The 16,492-nt window shown below is 45.9% G+C and overlaps 1 protein-coding gene across 7 annotated transcripts in view; it reads left to right on the forward strand.

The window, feature by feature from the left end:
- MECOM (MDS1 and EVI1 complex locus) overlaps nt 1-16,492 on the forward strand; it is a 325,429-nt gene that overhangs the window by 282,443 nt on the left and 26,494 nt on the right. For 4 of the 7 annotated variants that reach the window (XM_063167354.1, XM_063167356.1, XM_063167359.1 and 1 more), the window contains 4 exons: nt 7,271-7,373; nt 9,122-9,338; nt 11,028-11,175; nt 12,212-12,368. In XM_063167354.1, coding sequence (XP_063023424.1) covers nt 7,271-7,373; nt 9,122-9,338; nt 11,028-11,175; nt 12,212-12,368 — 625 coding nt within the window. The remainder of the gene's footprint in view (nt 1-7,270; nt 7,374-9,121; nt 9,339-11,027; nt 11,176-12,211; nt 12,369-16,492) is intronic. The other 3 variants (XM_063167355.1, XM_063167357.1, XM_063167360.1) reach the window with 1 other exon arrangement.

Raw genomic sequence — 16,492 nt, forward strand, 5'->3', positions numbered from 1 at the left:
ATGTTTCATTTGATTGCAGCTGGAGTAGGGCTTAAAAGCTGCATTTTTGTACTTATTTTTTTTTAAATCTCGAATGAGGTCGATCTAGGATTTCTTTTTGCTGTCTTACTATTATCTCCTGTCACACCCAATCTAACCTGAACATATGTAATTTTAGGTGTATATCAATAATGAAATTCCACAAACTGGGCACTCAGTTTTTTTCTTTTCCCCAAAGAGACTAAAGTGTGTGCAGAGCTGAGAGAGCATTGTCACTGTTCTTGCCCTGGAATGTGCTTTTTCAGCTCAGAGGCAGTTTAGGATTCTAGAGCAGTTTCTGCTAACTTGGACGACTCCTCTCTTTTATCGTTAAATATCTATTAGTTCAACTTTTTAATGACTTCAGAATGATTGGCTCTGTTAGGCTTTCTGGCAGTGCTGCCAGCCCAGCAAAAGCATTATTTTTAAAGATATATGTTAATGGAAGTGCAGTTGCAAATCAAGCAGTGCCATGGCAGCGTCTGTCACACATTCCAGGCTGAGATCACGGTCACCTTCAAACTACAAATTTTTTTTTGCTTTTACTTTTTTATTTTTAGAAAGATTGTTGGTAGCTGTTGAAGTTAAAACCCCAGAATATTGTTTTTATCTTGCTTATTGCTTGCAGAGTTCTGACAGTGATGCAGATACATAGTGCTGTGAAACCGACCTGGACTTCCAGATCCCTTTTCCCCCAACAAAGCAGCTCCTGAAGAGTCCCCTTGGTTTATCCACAGAAAACTCAGAGTGACTCAAGATCACTTTACTGAGGTTTTAGATTGCTGTGCGTGCCGCAATAGGTTTTTAGTGGGTTTCTGTGTGCGTGTTTTGTTTCCTTGCCTTATACTCAAGTACGTGCCACTGCGAAGGGAGCAAAACCAGTAGTATCACACTCTTAACAACGTGCCCGATGTCAGTAATATAAACTTACAGGAGTGAACCTACTGCTGTAGGTTCCAGCAGCTCTGATCCCACCTTACACGTTTTACAAACTTTTTTAATCTGCAGGCACAGCTTCATGTTTCAGGTTTTACGGCCGCGGCCCCCTGTCCGTGGCGGGCAGGGGCTCCTGCACAGCCACCTGCAAAAGTTGTGTATTTAAGGAATAGTTCTGAGGCTTTGTTGTCAGAGAGTGAAATTAAGGTTTTGGCTGTTGTGGGTCAGGAGGGCACGCACACACTGAGCTCACACAGGGCTCTGTTCTGCCATCATTCTTCCTGTGAGTTGCTGGTTATTAAGCAAATAAAGCTTAATCCAACTCCCACTAAAAATCTGTCTCCAGTGGAGCAGGGATGTTTTAGCTTGGAGCTGGTGGGATGAGGAGCTGCTCAGTGGTGATTTTCCACTTGCTGCAGTTAGAGCTGAGGCTGTGGGTGAAATTCCTGCCTGGGCTGTATGACTGCCTGTGTTATCTGGAATTTGATGCACTGGTGGTGTTACTGCCCTCAGCATTGGACTGTCCTGATGTGACCTAAAGTAAACTGTTTATAAACCAAACCTAGAAACTTCTTGTTGCCATATCTGCAAAGTGGTGAGGTTTTTCTTGCTGATTCATGTTTCATAAAAGTGATAAGGGATTTTTCTGTGATGAGGGCTGTCGAATCCTACTCATCTGCTCGTTAAAACATAGAGAATTATGGGCAACCACAGAGCCAGGACAAGACTGCACCTTGCTTGATATTGGTGTGGTTCATAATGCAGGTTCATGGGTGTTAGAGGGCAACAGATTGGTTAGATCAGCTGAGGAGAACAGCTGGGTGACAGAAGTTGGGATCTCGTGTCAGTGGATAGTGATCCCTAAGGAAGAGGTTCTGCAGGACCAGAGCAGCTTGGAGGAGCCAAGGCTTTCACAGAAGCTAAAATTCAGTGACAGTGGAAGAAGACCTGAGTGGTACTGGGGAGGGAGGTGGCCTGCAGCCCCCCAAGATGCCAAAAAGGGTGCCCTGCAGAGAGGTATCCTGCAGTTCCCTTCTTGCTTTGGGGAGCAGGAAGGTGGAAGAATGGGCATTCCTGGAGCATCCTTCCTCCAGTCCTTCCTACACAGAGATTTTGGGGCATTTTGGAAATGAAGAAGGAAAGGATTCACAGCCCTGGTGCTGAGGCATGTGCTGCTCCCCTGCCCTGTCTGCAGGGGGAAGGAGAGGGTTTGGCAGGGTCCTTTCTCCCCACTGGGCTCCCACTTGTGCCCCCACAGCCCCTTGCATGCAGAGACTTGCTGACTTTTGCCTCTGGGTTTTTGCTCAAGTTTTCTTTGGGTCCAGTACAGCTCTCAGGCAGGACTCCTCTACCTTGGCCCTTGAAAAAACTCCAGTTTCTTTCAATTTATCATTTGCCTGAGTTTTGCAAAAAGAACCTGGCTCGGGTTTGATCACACAGCTCTCCAGCTGCACGAGTTGTCCATCATGGGAGCTAAAATTGAAGCTGTTCTATTTGGACCTTTTTCTTTCTTGTTTTTTTCCCTTCAAACTCCTAATTACAGCTTGTTGTGAAGCTGTGTGTCTGTTCACCCTTCTCATTTATCTGGTGGGTGTAATTCCTGATTTTGATGGAGCTCCTTGGAAGTGATGCTCATTAGTAGTTTTGGACATTTAATTTGTTTTACTTTTCAAGCAAATTCCCCTCTTGCTCTGAAGTCCTGTGGAGGTAGATGCCAGTTGGCAGTATTCACTCTGCCTCTTGGGGCACATTCCCCAAAGGAGCTGGGAGATGGGGCTGCCTTGCTTGGGGTGGGTGAACCCATGGACTGTGGTCAGTGAGTGCTGGTGGGGCTCACCAGGGAGCAATCCACTTTTGGGGTCTTCTGTTCCATCCCACCATGCCAAGCTGCGTCCTCCTGTGTGCAGGACAGGATCCCTGGGTGCCTCCCCTGTGGTGGGAGCTGTGAGTTCAGCACATAAAGGACAAACTGCATCCACCCGGAGCAGCATCTCTAGCCTGCCCCAAAATCTGAATTTCCCAGGCAGCTCTGAACCATGTGCAATGCTCCCCAAAGGTGTAGGCAGGAGTAAAGGGTTTATTTGGATGCACCAGAGCACAGCTCCTCTTTGGGGCACCACAAACGCGTGCGTGGCACTTCCTGCCTTCTCTCACACCCAGTGACTGATTTGCTGCTTTTCCCCCCAAAACCTTGCCTTCAATGAACCCCTCGTGGTGCTGGGGGATGCTGGTGGGAGCAGAGGGGGGTCCAGGCAGGGCTGGCAGGGGCAGGGGATGGCTGGGGTGCTGCAGAGCACAGGGGCTCCGTGGCCGAGCGCGGCCCCAGCCGAGCTCGCGGGGAGCGCGCTGCGCTATTATTGCAATTATTACAACTTCCTGAATAGGTCGAAGGTCGTTCATAATTCACGCTTCTGTCATCTTTACACATGCCAAATGCAGTCTATTAAGCATAAATAAAATTTCAAGTGCCTGACCAGGAAAAGTAAACTGGGATTCATAACAATGAGGCCTTATTCATCCATTTAAAAGTGAATTGTGTGTGTTCCTTTTTTTTTTTTTTTTTTTTTTCTTTTTTCCCCCCCTCCCCTTTCCCTTTGTGGCTTTGCAGTTTGGGAGCTTTTATTTCTGCTCGGTAGCACAGATCTCTGACCTGCAGCGTGGGTGTGGGCAGGCACAGAGCACTGATGAGCCAGGCCTCCCCCAACCTCTCCCCACCTCAGACCCCCTGAACTTTGAAAGTGTTTCCAGACCTGAATCCGATTTTGCTCTTCCTACATAAACTGTAGTCACACACCGTTGATCCTAGGGCATGTGAAATGAGCATCTGGACTTTGATTTTTTTTATTTTTTTTTCTCCCCTCCTCTGGTTGTTCCTCTCCTGTGCAGAAGCTCTTCCTGTGCTTGTTCTCAAGCAGACCCCAGTGCAGGTTAACCCAAAAGAGTTGGTTAATGCGGCAGCATCAGTCAGCTGGAGAAATGATAGCCAGAAAATTGAAACCTTTCATTAATTACAGTAGAGTCAGGGCTGTGTGCCAGAAATCTTCAAGCTTTGCAATTGAAAAATCCACTTATTTTGTGATGGCATTTCCTAGTACAAAAATACTGCCCTTGGTAGAGGTGCTGTTCTTGCAAGACCCAGGCAGCCCAAGGGGTACCTGTGGAGCTGGGGGGAATTTGCGAGGTTCCCCATCTGGGGGCTGCAGGATTTCCCCCTTCTCTGCCTGCCCTTGGTCATCTGCTGCTGCCTCAAAATTCAGGCAATGTGGTTCATTTCAACAGTTGGCTTCTCACTTTTTCCCAGACTGGGCAATTCCAGGAGTTTTTAGGTGGGAAGAGTGAGGAAAAAAAAAAAAAGCTATTAATGTGAAGCAGTAAGGACAGCCTTTAAAATCAGAATAAATTTACCTGCATGACCATTTTGGTTTAAACTTCAAAATGTTTTATTTTAGATTCGCACTGCAATGTAAATTTATGTAAAAAGGGTTTAGTGCAGGTGAATTTTTTCTGTATATACAGAAAATTTAAAAATTATTTTTAATAATAATTAAAGTTAGTACTCTAATGATATGAAAATGCCAGAGCTGCAAACCTGTCACTCAGCCTTTGTTTTGGAGAATGTCAGGTCTGAGATGCAAAACAAAGAAACATTACTCAACTTAAAACTGAGTTTTTTGAAACACTCATCTTATTTCTCTGCTGAGGGACAGAGAGGCTGGCCAGGCAGTTCCTGTTAGGTAGCTGGGCCATTTTGGGGTTTTTAAACACCAGTGTAGACAAGACAGCTGTCTGCAGAGCCTGCTGCTGCCCGGGGCTGTGTCCCACAGCTGCAGGGAAGATGCTGCATCGCCCTGGGCTGCCCCAGGAACAGCAATGCTCCCCAGCTTTCATGGAGTTCCTTCATCCAGAGCCTGTGAACAAGACCCTCTTTATGCCCCAGTCCACGTGTCCTCCCTCTGTGGGCAGAGGTGAAAAGGTCTGTGCAGACACCTTTGGTGGGACAGGGAAAATACCGGAGAAAGCTCCGCTGTGGTTTTTGTTCGCTCCTTGGTGGGGGTACAAAACCAGCCCAGGAAGAACAGCGGTGTTTACCTGCCTGGGAAACAGCACCTGGGAGAAGAAGCAAGTCCTGGGCAGAGCAGAGGCTTTGGCACAGTCCCTCTGGGGTGGTGGGAGTCCTGCTGTGTCCTGGCTGTGTGCTGCTCCTTCTGTGTCCTGCCAATGGAGCTCTCCAGAAATCTCTTCAGTCAATGAGCACATGTTGTTCCACACATCATTTTCACCCCAGACCAGCCAGCAACTGGGCCCATCTTCCACAGATCAGACTGCAGCTTTCCTTTCAGATATGCAGAGGCCATTACACTTCTGGAATTAAAAATCCACTTTTCAACGCGTTCATAGTAACAAATGGAAAACCAAGCATTGCTTGCAGCAGATATTCACTGGATGTGGCATTGTCACTGGGTTTATTTGCAGGAGGTAGAAGCTGGCTACATTTAAATGTGTTTTGGCCTTTGATGGGATGAGTTGTGTTGCCTCAGTGCAGCCCCAGTGTGCTGAAGCTCTGTATCCTTTATCACCGACAGCAGCATTGGATGCTCAGGGGGTTGTGGTACCAGATACCTGCCTGGCTGTGTGAAGGGATGCTCACAGGACACTGCCAGGCTCTCTGGGCATCCAAAACACCCTGTGGAGTTTGAAATCCCCTCGATAAGAGATACAAATGGGAAGCCCAAACAGCGCAGGCTGGTGGTTTGATGAGGGAGGATGGTGTGGATGAGAAGGGAGGGTGGATCACAGTCCATAAACTCCTTTTCATGGTTTTTATGGGGAAAATTAGCCACAAGCAGGGGGGTTGTGGCACTGCTACCTCGTGCCTGATGTGTTTTGCCAGCACTTCTGTCACCTGGTGAGGGGTGAGCCCCGGGCTGTGGCATGAGCAGCCTCCACTGCCACTCCCTGCACTGTTCTCCGGAGCGGCTTTTGGGACAAACTGCAGGGGAAAAAAAAACCCCAAATCTGAGGAAATGCATCCGAATTCGATATTTTTAAGTGTTTATCCCGTTCAGTGGGCACGGCTCGTGCAGGCAGAAAGGATTAGGCTGTACGGCCACCTCCTGGAGGACACGGGTATGTGCTGGCTGCCGATGATGCTCCGGCGGGCCTGGGCAGGGACAGCATCACCCTGGGTGACAATCCTGTGTGACCTGGCAGGGGAGGTACCCACGGACCTCCAGACACCTGTCCCTACCTGTGACAAACTCACCCGTGTGACTTTGATCCCTGGAGGTGATTTGCTGCCTCTCTCCCCATGCACTGCAATGAGAGTTAAAAGTTTCGGAGCAAACCTTTTAAAAATACTGAGAAAAAGCAAAGGAATCATTTTTTAGCCTTTAGGAAACATAGCTGTCATGTGGTTTTGTTTAACAAGGCCCGAGGAAGTTACTAATATTTATTTGAGCTGCTTCATGGAGCTTTTTAGTGCTCTTCACATTTCCTGCTGAGACAGAGAGCAGCCAGATGGATTTTGGGAATTTCCTTTCGGCAGAGCCTGGTGCTGCTGGCTTGTGCTTCCTCTGATATGGACCCAAGGGAGGGTGTCCCTTTGTCCTTCCCCACAGCCTCCTGCACCCCAAAGGGCTCCTTCCCACAGCCCAGCATCACCTGCGTGAGGGGACACGGTGTCACCAGCCAGGGCCACCACCAGCAGCTTTGGCTTTTGGCTGCTCATGGTGTTTCTTCATCCAGGACTGATTTTTCCCCTGGTTTCCATTTGAAGCTAAGGAATAGCCAGATGCTTACAAGCTTCTCTCCTCACAACTTTTTGGACTGTGTAGATGGTTGGAATGGAGGGCTGGATGGCTGTGGCTTAACCAGCAGCATCTCCTCATGTCTGCTTTAGAATTATAGAAACATCAAGGTTGGAAAAGATGTCTGAGATAACTGAGAAAAAGCATTAAAGTTACTTTAGTACTTTTACAGTGCAGCAGGAGTTCCTTCCCTTACCAGGATCACTCAGGGGTGTGTTTTATGGCTGCTCTGTACTTTGGTTTGGTATAATTCAGCAGACAAGTTGCTGGTGATATCTGCAGTCATCACACAGCTCATTTTGCAGTAAAGGCTGTTGAAAGCAGTTAGTTTTATCCTCACAGAGCCCAAAATACAACGGCTTTGGGGCTGGAAGGAGCACACTTGCCATGGTCATCATGAATGGGCAGGCTCTGGCCACGAGATCTGCCACACTCACGAGCAGGGATTGGTGCTTCTTTGCCTGTTGTGGTGCTTACCTTGCTTTTTCTTTCTATTTTTTTCCCCCCAGATATTCTACAGAGTGGTAGCAGATATTGAGCCAGGAGAGGAGCTCTTACTGTTCATGAAGAGTGAAGATTATTCACATGAAACAATGGCTCCGGACATCCACGGTGAGCCTCTTCTTACTGTTCAATCTACCAGAAAATATCACTGAAATGAACCCTGAATTTAGGAAGATTTTTTTTCTTCTGTTGAAATCTGGGATGGCTTCACTGCAGCCAGAGAGGAGAGCTGGACTGTGGTTGCATTTGTCCATCTTCTGCCCTTTTGTTCCTGATTGAAACTTGATTTTTCTGTGGATTTCAAAAGAAGGGCAACAGTCCCTGTCCTTATCTGAAGACTGTGCTGCTCCTGCAGGACATGTATGGGCCCTGGTTATAGATTATTTTTTAGCCAAACAACTGTGACCTTGAAAAGAGGAAATCTGAGGTTGTCAGTGTTGCTGTCACTTGTGAGGACATCTCAGCCATTCTTACTCCTTACACTCGTCCTTTACTCATCCCACACACAGATTCTTTGTCTGAAACTCCTGAGTTGTTGCTCAGATTTGTCCCCAATCTTCAAAATCTCCTTTAGCTGTGCTACCAGTGGGTTATCAGCCACAGTGGGACCTGGGTGTGGGATATCTGCTTAATGCCCAGCATGTTGCAGTTTATGCCCAGAGGGACATTTTACAAATTTTCAGGAATTCGGGGACAATGCACATGGCAGGAATTATCAAGGTCTCCACTTTCTTGTGACTGCTTGTACATTCTTGTTCTCTTAAGAAAAAAATGGGAGTTATCCATTCATGGGGATTATACATTCATTCCCATTTGGTTTTGCGTTTGGGTTTTTCCTCCCATGTTAACTTTGTTTAGTTACTGCTGAAGGTGTCCCCGTGTCCAGCACTCCCTGCCTAGTCCCCATGGTCAAGCAGCTATGGTACAGATGACACAGAGGAGATCTCTGCAGTCACATGCAGGATCACGTCCCACAGGGCTGATTTAGAAGCAGACTGAGCCAAAGTGCTGCTCGTGGACAGCCAAGAGCAGAGCCCCATGACACTTTCTCTGGATCAGCTCAGCTGTCAAGTAGCAACCAAGAGCGTTCACTGGGGATCCCAGCCAGTGCCTTTCTGACTCAGAGCCTCAGGGCATTTATATCTGGAGCCAAACCAGGGTGTCTGGCTCCTTGCATGGAGCAACGCTAGAAAATACAGCAGAAAAAACAAGCCATTGTGGGATGCTCTTCTCCAAGTTTGTTTCGGGAGGGATTTTCTTCAGCTAATCTATTCTTTTGCAGGAATTACTAGTTAAGGGAATGCACTACTCACTCCAAAGTAACACTTTGCTGATATTCTGCACTTTCCAGCAAGAAATTATGACTAATTTTTTGGAATTTAAAGCAAAGAATTTAACTTAATGCATCTGTGACTTACTTTGAACAGGGCTGGGTGGTGCAGAAGGACTGTGATGAAAATGATGAGGCTCAAAAAAACTCTAAACACCCTTTTGGCTATTTTAGATGCTGGTGTTTGTGCTTGAGTCAGTCCCTTTCATTGAGAAATGCAGAGACTGGCAGCCTCTGCTGGATATCCATGTATAATTCCATTTAGGATGATATTTAAACACTTGTCCTTGGTATTTAAACTTTTGCCCTAAGCCAGGGTTAGGGATTCCTGTTGGGTGTCACCCAGTTTTAACATTATAAAGCGTTCTTAGGAATCCTTCTTTCTTTTGAGGTTCTCCTCTTTATTTTATTGAGCAGCAACCCGTTAACCACGCCATCATCCATCCTGTGGTGGGGTGGTGGTTAAGGGCGGGTGCAAGCTGAGGTGGTGGTGTCCCTGTCCCCACCCCGTCCCTGTGTGTTGCAGAGGAGCGCCAGTACCGCTGCGAGGACTGTGACCAGCTCTTCGAGTCCAAGGCTGAGCTGCTGGACCACCAGAAGTTCCCCTGCAGCACCCCTCACTCCGCCTTCTCCATGGTGGAGGAGGACTTCCAGAAGAAGCTCGAGAGCGAGAGCGACCTTCAGGACGTGCATGAGATCCAGGAGTGCAAAGAGTGTGACCAGGTCTTCCCAGACTTGCAGAGGTAGGAGAAGGTGCTGAGAACGTGATTGAATGGGGCAGGCTCTTGTTCATTGTGTAGTGTTGTGTTCCATGTGTCTGATTTTCAGTCTGAGGGATTAATTTGATGGAGGCAGATCAAGCCAGAAGAATTGCCTGGGTGAGGCAGGACTCTGGCCTGTGAGGTTTAAGTTCTTTTCTCCCTGCGAGTGAGAGGACGATATCTAACATATGGGGATCATTGAGGAAATGTAAATTTAGCTTAAAATATTAAATATTGAAGAGAAAAGGCAGAAAACAAAGAAGGAGTCGTCATAAATAGATGGGCAGTACTGTGAGAAAGAGTGAAAAATGAGAGTGAATGCAGCCGTTCTCTGAACTGCTGAATTATTGAAAGGCTCATTCACCACGCAGACAGTTCACTGCAAAAAAGGGCCAAAGTGTGCTATATCCAGATTGCATAAAACAAAGGGCCCAAATGGGCTGTGCTTGAGGGTGTGAGCAATTAGATGGAGAAGTAGCTGGGCAGGAGGATGGGGGTGTTGGGTCCAGGAGTGCCCAGTGCTGATGGCCGGTCACAGAGTCCGGGAGCTGGTGCCACAGCAAAGCGCCACAAAAATCTCTGGGTTTCATGGCAAATTTGTTTATGTGATGGAAAGCCAGTTGTTATAAAAGTATTAGAAAGAGAAGCCAGAATTATTTTTTCCCCCACAAAAGAAGAAGAGGGGTAGAAGCGAGAGCAACTGCAGAGCGAAATCATTTCTATTGCCCATGGCTGAGAATGGAGGTTTCTGCACAACCCAGACAAGGTTTGGACTACACAACCCAAACAAGGCTGTAACCCCAGCAGGTTTGGTCACTGATTCAGCAGAGATCAGTGGGACCTTCATGTGAAAACAGTTTGGGCATCCCAGGCTAAAATTCCCACTTTCCAGTGGGTTTTCTGTGAATCCACTCTTGCATTATGTAGTGACCTTCCCTCAAGCAGTGGTGTGAGGGGCTTTGATTCTGTATGTGAGCAAGCAATACAGCTTTTTAAAAATACATATTTGCTACAAATGAATGGTAAAAATTCAGAGACAAAATTTAATTTAAAGATGTGCAACAGAATTTAGGTGGACACTGAATATCCTAATAATAGACTGAATAAACCACCAAGAAATGAATGACTAAACAACCACACAATTGCACACAGTTAATAATAATCATCAATAATAGCTTCAGTTGTGGTGTACCTTATCTAGAGGCTTCTTAAACTCATCCTGTCCTGCTCCAGAGGAGTTATTCCTCATCTATTCCTGCTGTAAGAAAAATTGACTCCCATCAAAGGAGTGGATTTATAGCAGGTGGTGGCATCCAAGGTGTGTTTAGAGGGAAAGTCATAAGGCAGAAATAATTCAGGCTGCAGGGAAGAATTACCAGAGTGAAATAGTGAGAGGTGTGTGAAATAATCTCCTTGGGGAGCGGTGGCAGCAGCATCTCCTGGAGCATTTGCAAGTGGCCTGGCAAAACATGAGAGGTTGTGTTATTCTGGTGGGGAGAGGGAGGTTCTGCCTCCTGGCTGGGGTGAGCCAGGAGCTCACAGGACTTATTTCTGTCGGCACTGGGCCTTTGGGGCTTTTTAATTTTCTTTCTTTTGGCTGTAACTGTGTGCTCTGCTCAGTGCTCCTCCTATAAACCCCCATCTCACCAAGCCCTGCTGCTGTTTCCACAGCCTGGAGAAGCACATGCTGTCACACAGTGAGGAGAGGGAGTACAAGTGTGACCAGTGCCCCAAGGCTTTCAACTGGAAGTCCAACTTGATCCGTCACCAAATGTCCCACGACAGCGGGAAGCACTACGAGTGTGAGAACTGTGCCAAGGTACAGTGAATTTTTAGGCTGCCTGGCACTTCTTGTGCTGCTGGATGCAGGGGAGCCTGGAAATGGGGGTGCCCCAGGCTGGGATGCAGGAAGGCAAAGGACTTCTGCCCTGCTGCAGAGGGTTTCCCAAGGGTTTTCACTTCTACTCTGAAAATAGGTTCTTTTTATTTCCCTTTTGATTTGGAAATGGCTGTGGAGTCTAAAATGGGCACTGATGCAGGATGCTGAGCATTCTTGAGCTCAGGGCTTGGCTCCTTGAAAAGTTTGGTGGGGTGTAAGAGGGTCAATGAGGGGCAAGAACCCCCAGGGAAACACAGGACAGAGGATTCCCTAGGCTGTGTGCCAGCTTCTGGGACCAGAAACTTCAGCACACTGCTGCAATATAAAATACAGAAAATAAAGCAATATCAATGCACCCCAGCTGCACTGAGTACCACTCTCATCTCTAAAGCATCTCCATCACTTCCCAGCACTGGGCTTGCTATGGGGATTATCTGTATAGAATGTGGTATTCTGCATTTGCTTTTTATCAGATTTCAAAGCTTGGCCCTTTTGCATGAGGACTTAATTGATTTTAGGAAGATTTGCTGCAATATTGAGAGTTTGATATTGAGCTGACACTTATAAGATGTAACCAAGCCCTGGCTTCTAGCTCTGAGTTGTGTACAGGATTACTTGTTGTCACACACTCAGGTATCAGTATAAAGAATTTCTATTGCAGTAACACTTAGAGGTTTCAAGCAGCCACATTTTCACTCATTTCCCATGAAATCCATGACCTCAAATGTGCAATTTCTAACAGCAAAGTCAAGTGCTTCTGCTGCAAAGGGGTGCACAGACCCACACAATGCTTGGGTGATCCTGGGAAACTGAGGCCCCTTCCTGCAGGCACAGCTCCCATTGCTGGCCATTAGCAAGGGTTTTAGCCTTAGAATACTCCCAAAAATAGCTCCAAGGCTTGAATTTTAAAGGGCTCTTGTAATGTCTGGCTCCTTGCACAGTCAAGTTTCTCGGTTAATCAGTACTCATTTCCTAGCAGGTTTTCACGGACCCCAGCAACCTTCAGAGGCACATTCGTTCCCAGCACGTGGGGGCCCGTGCTCACGCTTGTCCAGAGTGTGGCAAAACCTTTGCCACTTCTTCAGGCCTCAAACAGCATAAACACATCCACAGCAGTGTCAAACCTTTCATATGTAAGTCTCCAGCTAAACCTCTTTGATTAAGTGTTGTTTCATTGCCGTAAAGCAGCGCGGCCTGGGAGCCGCAGGTTGTGTTCTGCTCCCTTTGAGTTCCCCACCCGTGCCACAAGGGATGGGAGTTACTGAATGAGTTCTGGGAAATTTTTGGTCCAATGCAAGGAGTTGTTTTCATGTGATTTTCCTTTCCAGACGGACTGTGTGCTGTATGAATGTACCTGTTGTCCCGGGGATGTTTTTCCAGGAGCAAAGTGAGGAGTGGGATTTAGCCATGCCAGGCTTGGTGGCTGCAGCCTCTTTGCTCTGCTCCTGCCTTAGGAGCAGATTTTGGGCTGCAGAGTCTCCACAGCAGATGCCATGACATTTGCTGGATTTGGAAAACAAATCTCAAAGGCAATGAGATTCACCTTGCCACCTTCCTCGAGCATGCCCCAAGTTTAAGGACTGGGTTGAGCTGTTAGACCTTCACTGACAGCTTCTCCAGCAATAAAGCTGGCCTTGGATGTGAGCCTGGCTGCCTTAAATGGGATCCTCAACACCTCACAGGTTGCATTTGCTGCTGACCCAGACCCTGCCTGGGAAGGGTGCAGATTCCTTTCCCTCCTTTTTACCGGGGAAGCAGAGGCAGAAAATATTTTAAAATATTGTTGGTAGTGCTACTCTCCACCACAGCCTTTTCAGGCACCTGCTGTGACTTGAAAGGTACCTTGACCATCTCTTGTACTTGTCTGCTAAACCTTTCAATCTTTTGCTGCTCTCAGCAATAATTTACTGAAATATCTGCACCACACCTGTGAAGAGCATTGGCCACAAACTAATATATTTCCTCAAGAGGAGGAGTATTAAACAACTCATTTGTGCAAAATGTAACCTGCCATTGGATCAGTAATACTTTTGGTTTGGACTCCTTCAATGAGAAAATGTATAATAGATCCAGTGGTAAATATCACTAGTAATTTTTAAAGCTGATTGCAGATTAAATGATTGCACTTAATTAGGAAACTAACTTCTGGTTAGGTAGGGACTCCTCAGGTAGGCCTATTGCAACGTCCTACATAGAAGTCTCTAAGTGGAAGCTCTCATGAATGAAATAATCTCTCAAATGTTTTTTTGTTGCTGTTTTTCCTGATAAATCAAAACGACAAATGGTATCTCTTCACATGTGGTGTGAGGGATGAAACCCCATGGAGCAACCTACGGATAAGAGCCGTGTAATTGCAAAACAAAAAGGTTTGGGGACCACATGTTTGGTGGGCTCTGCTGAGCTGTGAGAGTGAGGTGGGGTCACCTAGAGCAGATATCTGCTTTCCACCAGAAGGCCACACACCATGATTTACTCCTACCAGTCTGTTTATGGCAACTGTCTCTCATTAGAGTGTGCCGCCCAAGCCTGAGTGAAAACTCACCAACACTAAGGTAATTACTCACTGCCTTCGCAGAATCTCCAGCCTCCCCAAATAGAAACCACATGCCACAAGGGCCTGAACGTATTCTAAATAGTACTTACAGTAATTTTTTTAATAAGCAGAAAATATGCAAACTTAACTGCTGGCTAATTTGGGGTTCAGAGACGATCACCGTACAGAGTGTGTAGGCACAAGATTAATTTTTTGCAGTTTTTGGGGGTTTTTGTTAAACCTGGGGTCTGCAAGGAGGGGAGCTTCTCTTACAAGTTAGTTGCTTAAAAAGTATGGCAGTGAGATTTAAAGGGTGTAATAAGGTATAACAGCAGAAATCAAACCCAGCTTCTGTTGCTTTCATACATGGAAACAATTAAAGTTGATAACCACCCCCCATCTACAAAAGTTTGACTCATGGGATGAAAAGGAGGTAGATCTTACAACACAGATTTATCTGAGGAGTCCTTGGGAATAACCATGGATAATCACAGTCAGTTTAGACACTGAGTCTCCCACAGAGTCCCCATGGCATTGGGTGTTCCTGTCACTGATGCTGTGACACACCTGGGCTTCAGGTGACAGTCCCCAAGAGGAACAGTACTCAGGGAGCAAGGGCTGCCACCTGGCACAAAACTTCTTAGCCAGCCCTAAAAATTAAATAGAAAGCCTGTTGAATGCAAGAGGCAAGCAGCACCTCAAAATAGTTTTAAATAACTTCAATGCTCGAAAAGGTGAACTGTTGGTACAGCCGTTAATTGTTTGCTAAGATTATAATAATAAATATTTATGTATCTTAATGGTATTGCCATTATCAACTGGATTAATTTAAAAACTGAGATAAAATGCATTTAGTCAAATTATTAATTTGCATCTCTCTTTATGGCCTGTGAGGATATCTTAAAATTTTAAGTGCATATTTTTGCTTTTCTGCAGAGTAGAATATTTCTTGATTCTATTGACTTTATTCTCCATAATAATGGAAAATAATAGTTTAATTATGTACCACTGTTATTTAAGGGAGAACTTTCCAGATTTTAGGAAGACCTAATCTGTGCCAATACTCCTCTTTTTTGTCTTTTGCCACTCTAGCCAAACTGTTCAAAGCCTTATCTTTAATAAAGCCATGTGAATAAGAAGCAGGACCTCAATGCAACCTGTTAGAAGATCAAAAGTCCATTAAACATTATTTATTTTTAATTCTACAATAGCTTATCATTAGAAATGCATGAATTTCAGATTTTCTGGAAAAATGCATATGGTCTATCCTGCTTTAGACATGGGAGAGGAATAAATTCATAATATCCAGCTTGTGTGAGCCTATGGATGCACCACTCGAGTCACCATTTGGGTCAGTTTAATTTTGGTTTCTGTGATCAATGTGGTGGGAGCTGGGGGAAATGACTGTGTAAAGCCTCAACAGTGAAGGTAAGGGGCCTGATTCTGTACCCTGGAGTGTGGAATAGAAATCTTATGCAATTAAGGTAAAAATAGGAGAAAATTGCAGAAAAATCAGAGCAAAAATGAATGATCAATAATTCTGTATTAAATAAAAAATATATCTATGATAAATAGGCAAATCAATTATTTTTTAAAGTGAAAAAAACTACTTAACAGGAGAAAACCAAGCATTTTCAAGAAACTAGGATAATCTTTTCTCATCCTTCTTGTCTCTCTTATTTCTTTCTCTCCCATTTTTTTTTTCCCTGTCTATTTTTCACTCGATTTTTTTGATTTTTCTCTCCCTTCTTTCTCGCCTTTCCTTTGTGAATGAAGATTTCCAGCAGGAACAGTAACTGATACACAGAAAAAAAAACCTCCTTCCTGAATTACCACACTGCGAATTTCCTGTGTTTGGGCCCGATCCTGCGCCGTTTACCCCCACGAATTGTCCCGGGGATGTCGGTGCGGGATGAGAACAGGGGAAAAAAGCGGGTGGATGGGGCAGGATCGGGCCCGGGAACAATGGCAGCATTGTTGGTGAGATACGGAGCAGGCTGCTGGAGAGGTAAACAGCCAGGAGATGACAACAAGCGGCGGAGTTTCTCAAGGGCAGGGATTTGCAGGAGCAGGAAGGTTAGCGCGGGCCCCGGTGCGAGTGGAAGTCGGGGGACGTGATTGCAGTTCATGGGAACCAAGAGTGCAGGATGGGATACATTCAATTCGGTTTCCTCCGCGGGCTTAAAAATAGAGCCATTGTAAATTATGTCAGACTGTCTCGAGCCCACGAAAATGATTGTTGAAAAGGCCTCGGAATACACAATGCGCATTGTTGCGCGGCTTTGATGTGTGAAAGATGAGAGTTTATGATATCACAGAAGTTAAATAAAAAAATAAAGTGGCCAAATGCTTTTTCCTGGCTGGGAAAAAAAAAACCCAAAAAAACGGCAAAAAAAGGATTTATTGCAGAGGGATAACAGTGCTTGCTGATAGTGGTGCTGCCTTGTTTTCAAACAAGTCTGGAGATGGTAGAAGCAAGGTAGTGCAGAGGTACAGGCAAATTTTGGCATAATGAAAAGCACAAGGCACAGCACAGCCTGATGCTCCTGCTCATCCTAAAAATGCCAAGAAGGGACATAAAAAGTCACTGAGGAACTAAGCACTGCCCTCTTCCAAACCCCACTTCTGCTTACAGACTCTTAACTTGGTTGCTGCCCCAGTTTGCTCCCTAATTTGTTTGTAGCAGCCAGAAGAACAGGAGGCTGTGAAATCCTGTTCGCCTCA

Source organism: Melospiza melodia, chromosome 12, assembly GCF_035770615.1.
Source record: "Melospiza melodia melodia isolate bMelMel2 chromosome 12, bMelMel2.pri, whole genome shotgun sequence".
Classification (NCBI taxonomy): domain Eukaryota; kingdom Metazoa; phylum Chordata; class Aves; order Passeriformes; family Passerellidae; genus Melospiza; species Melospiza melodia.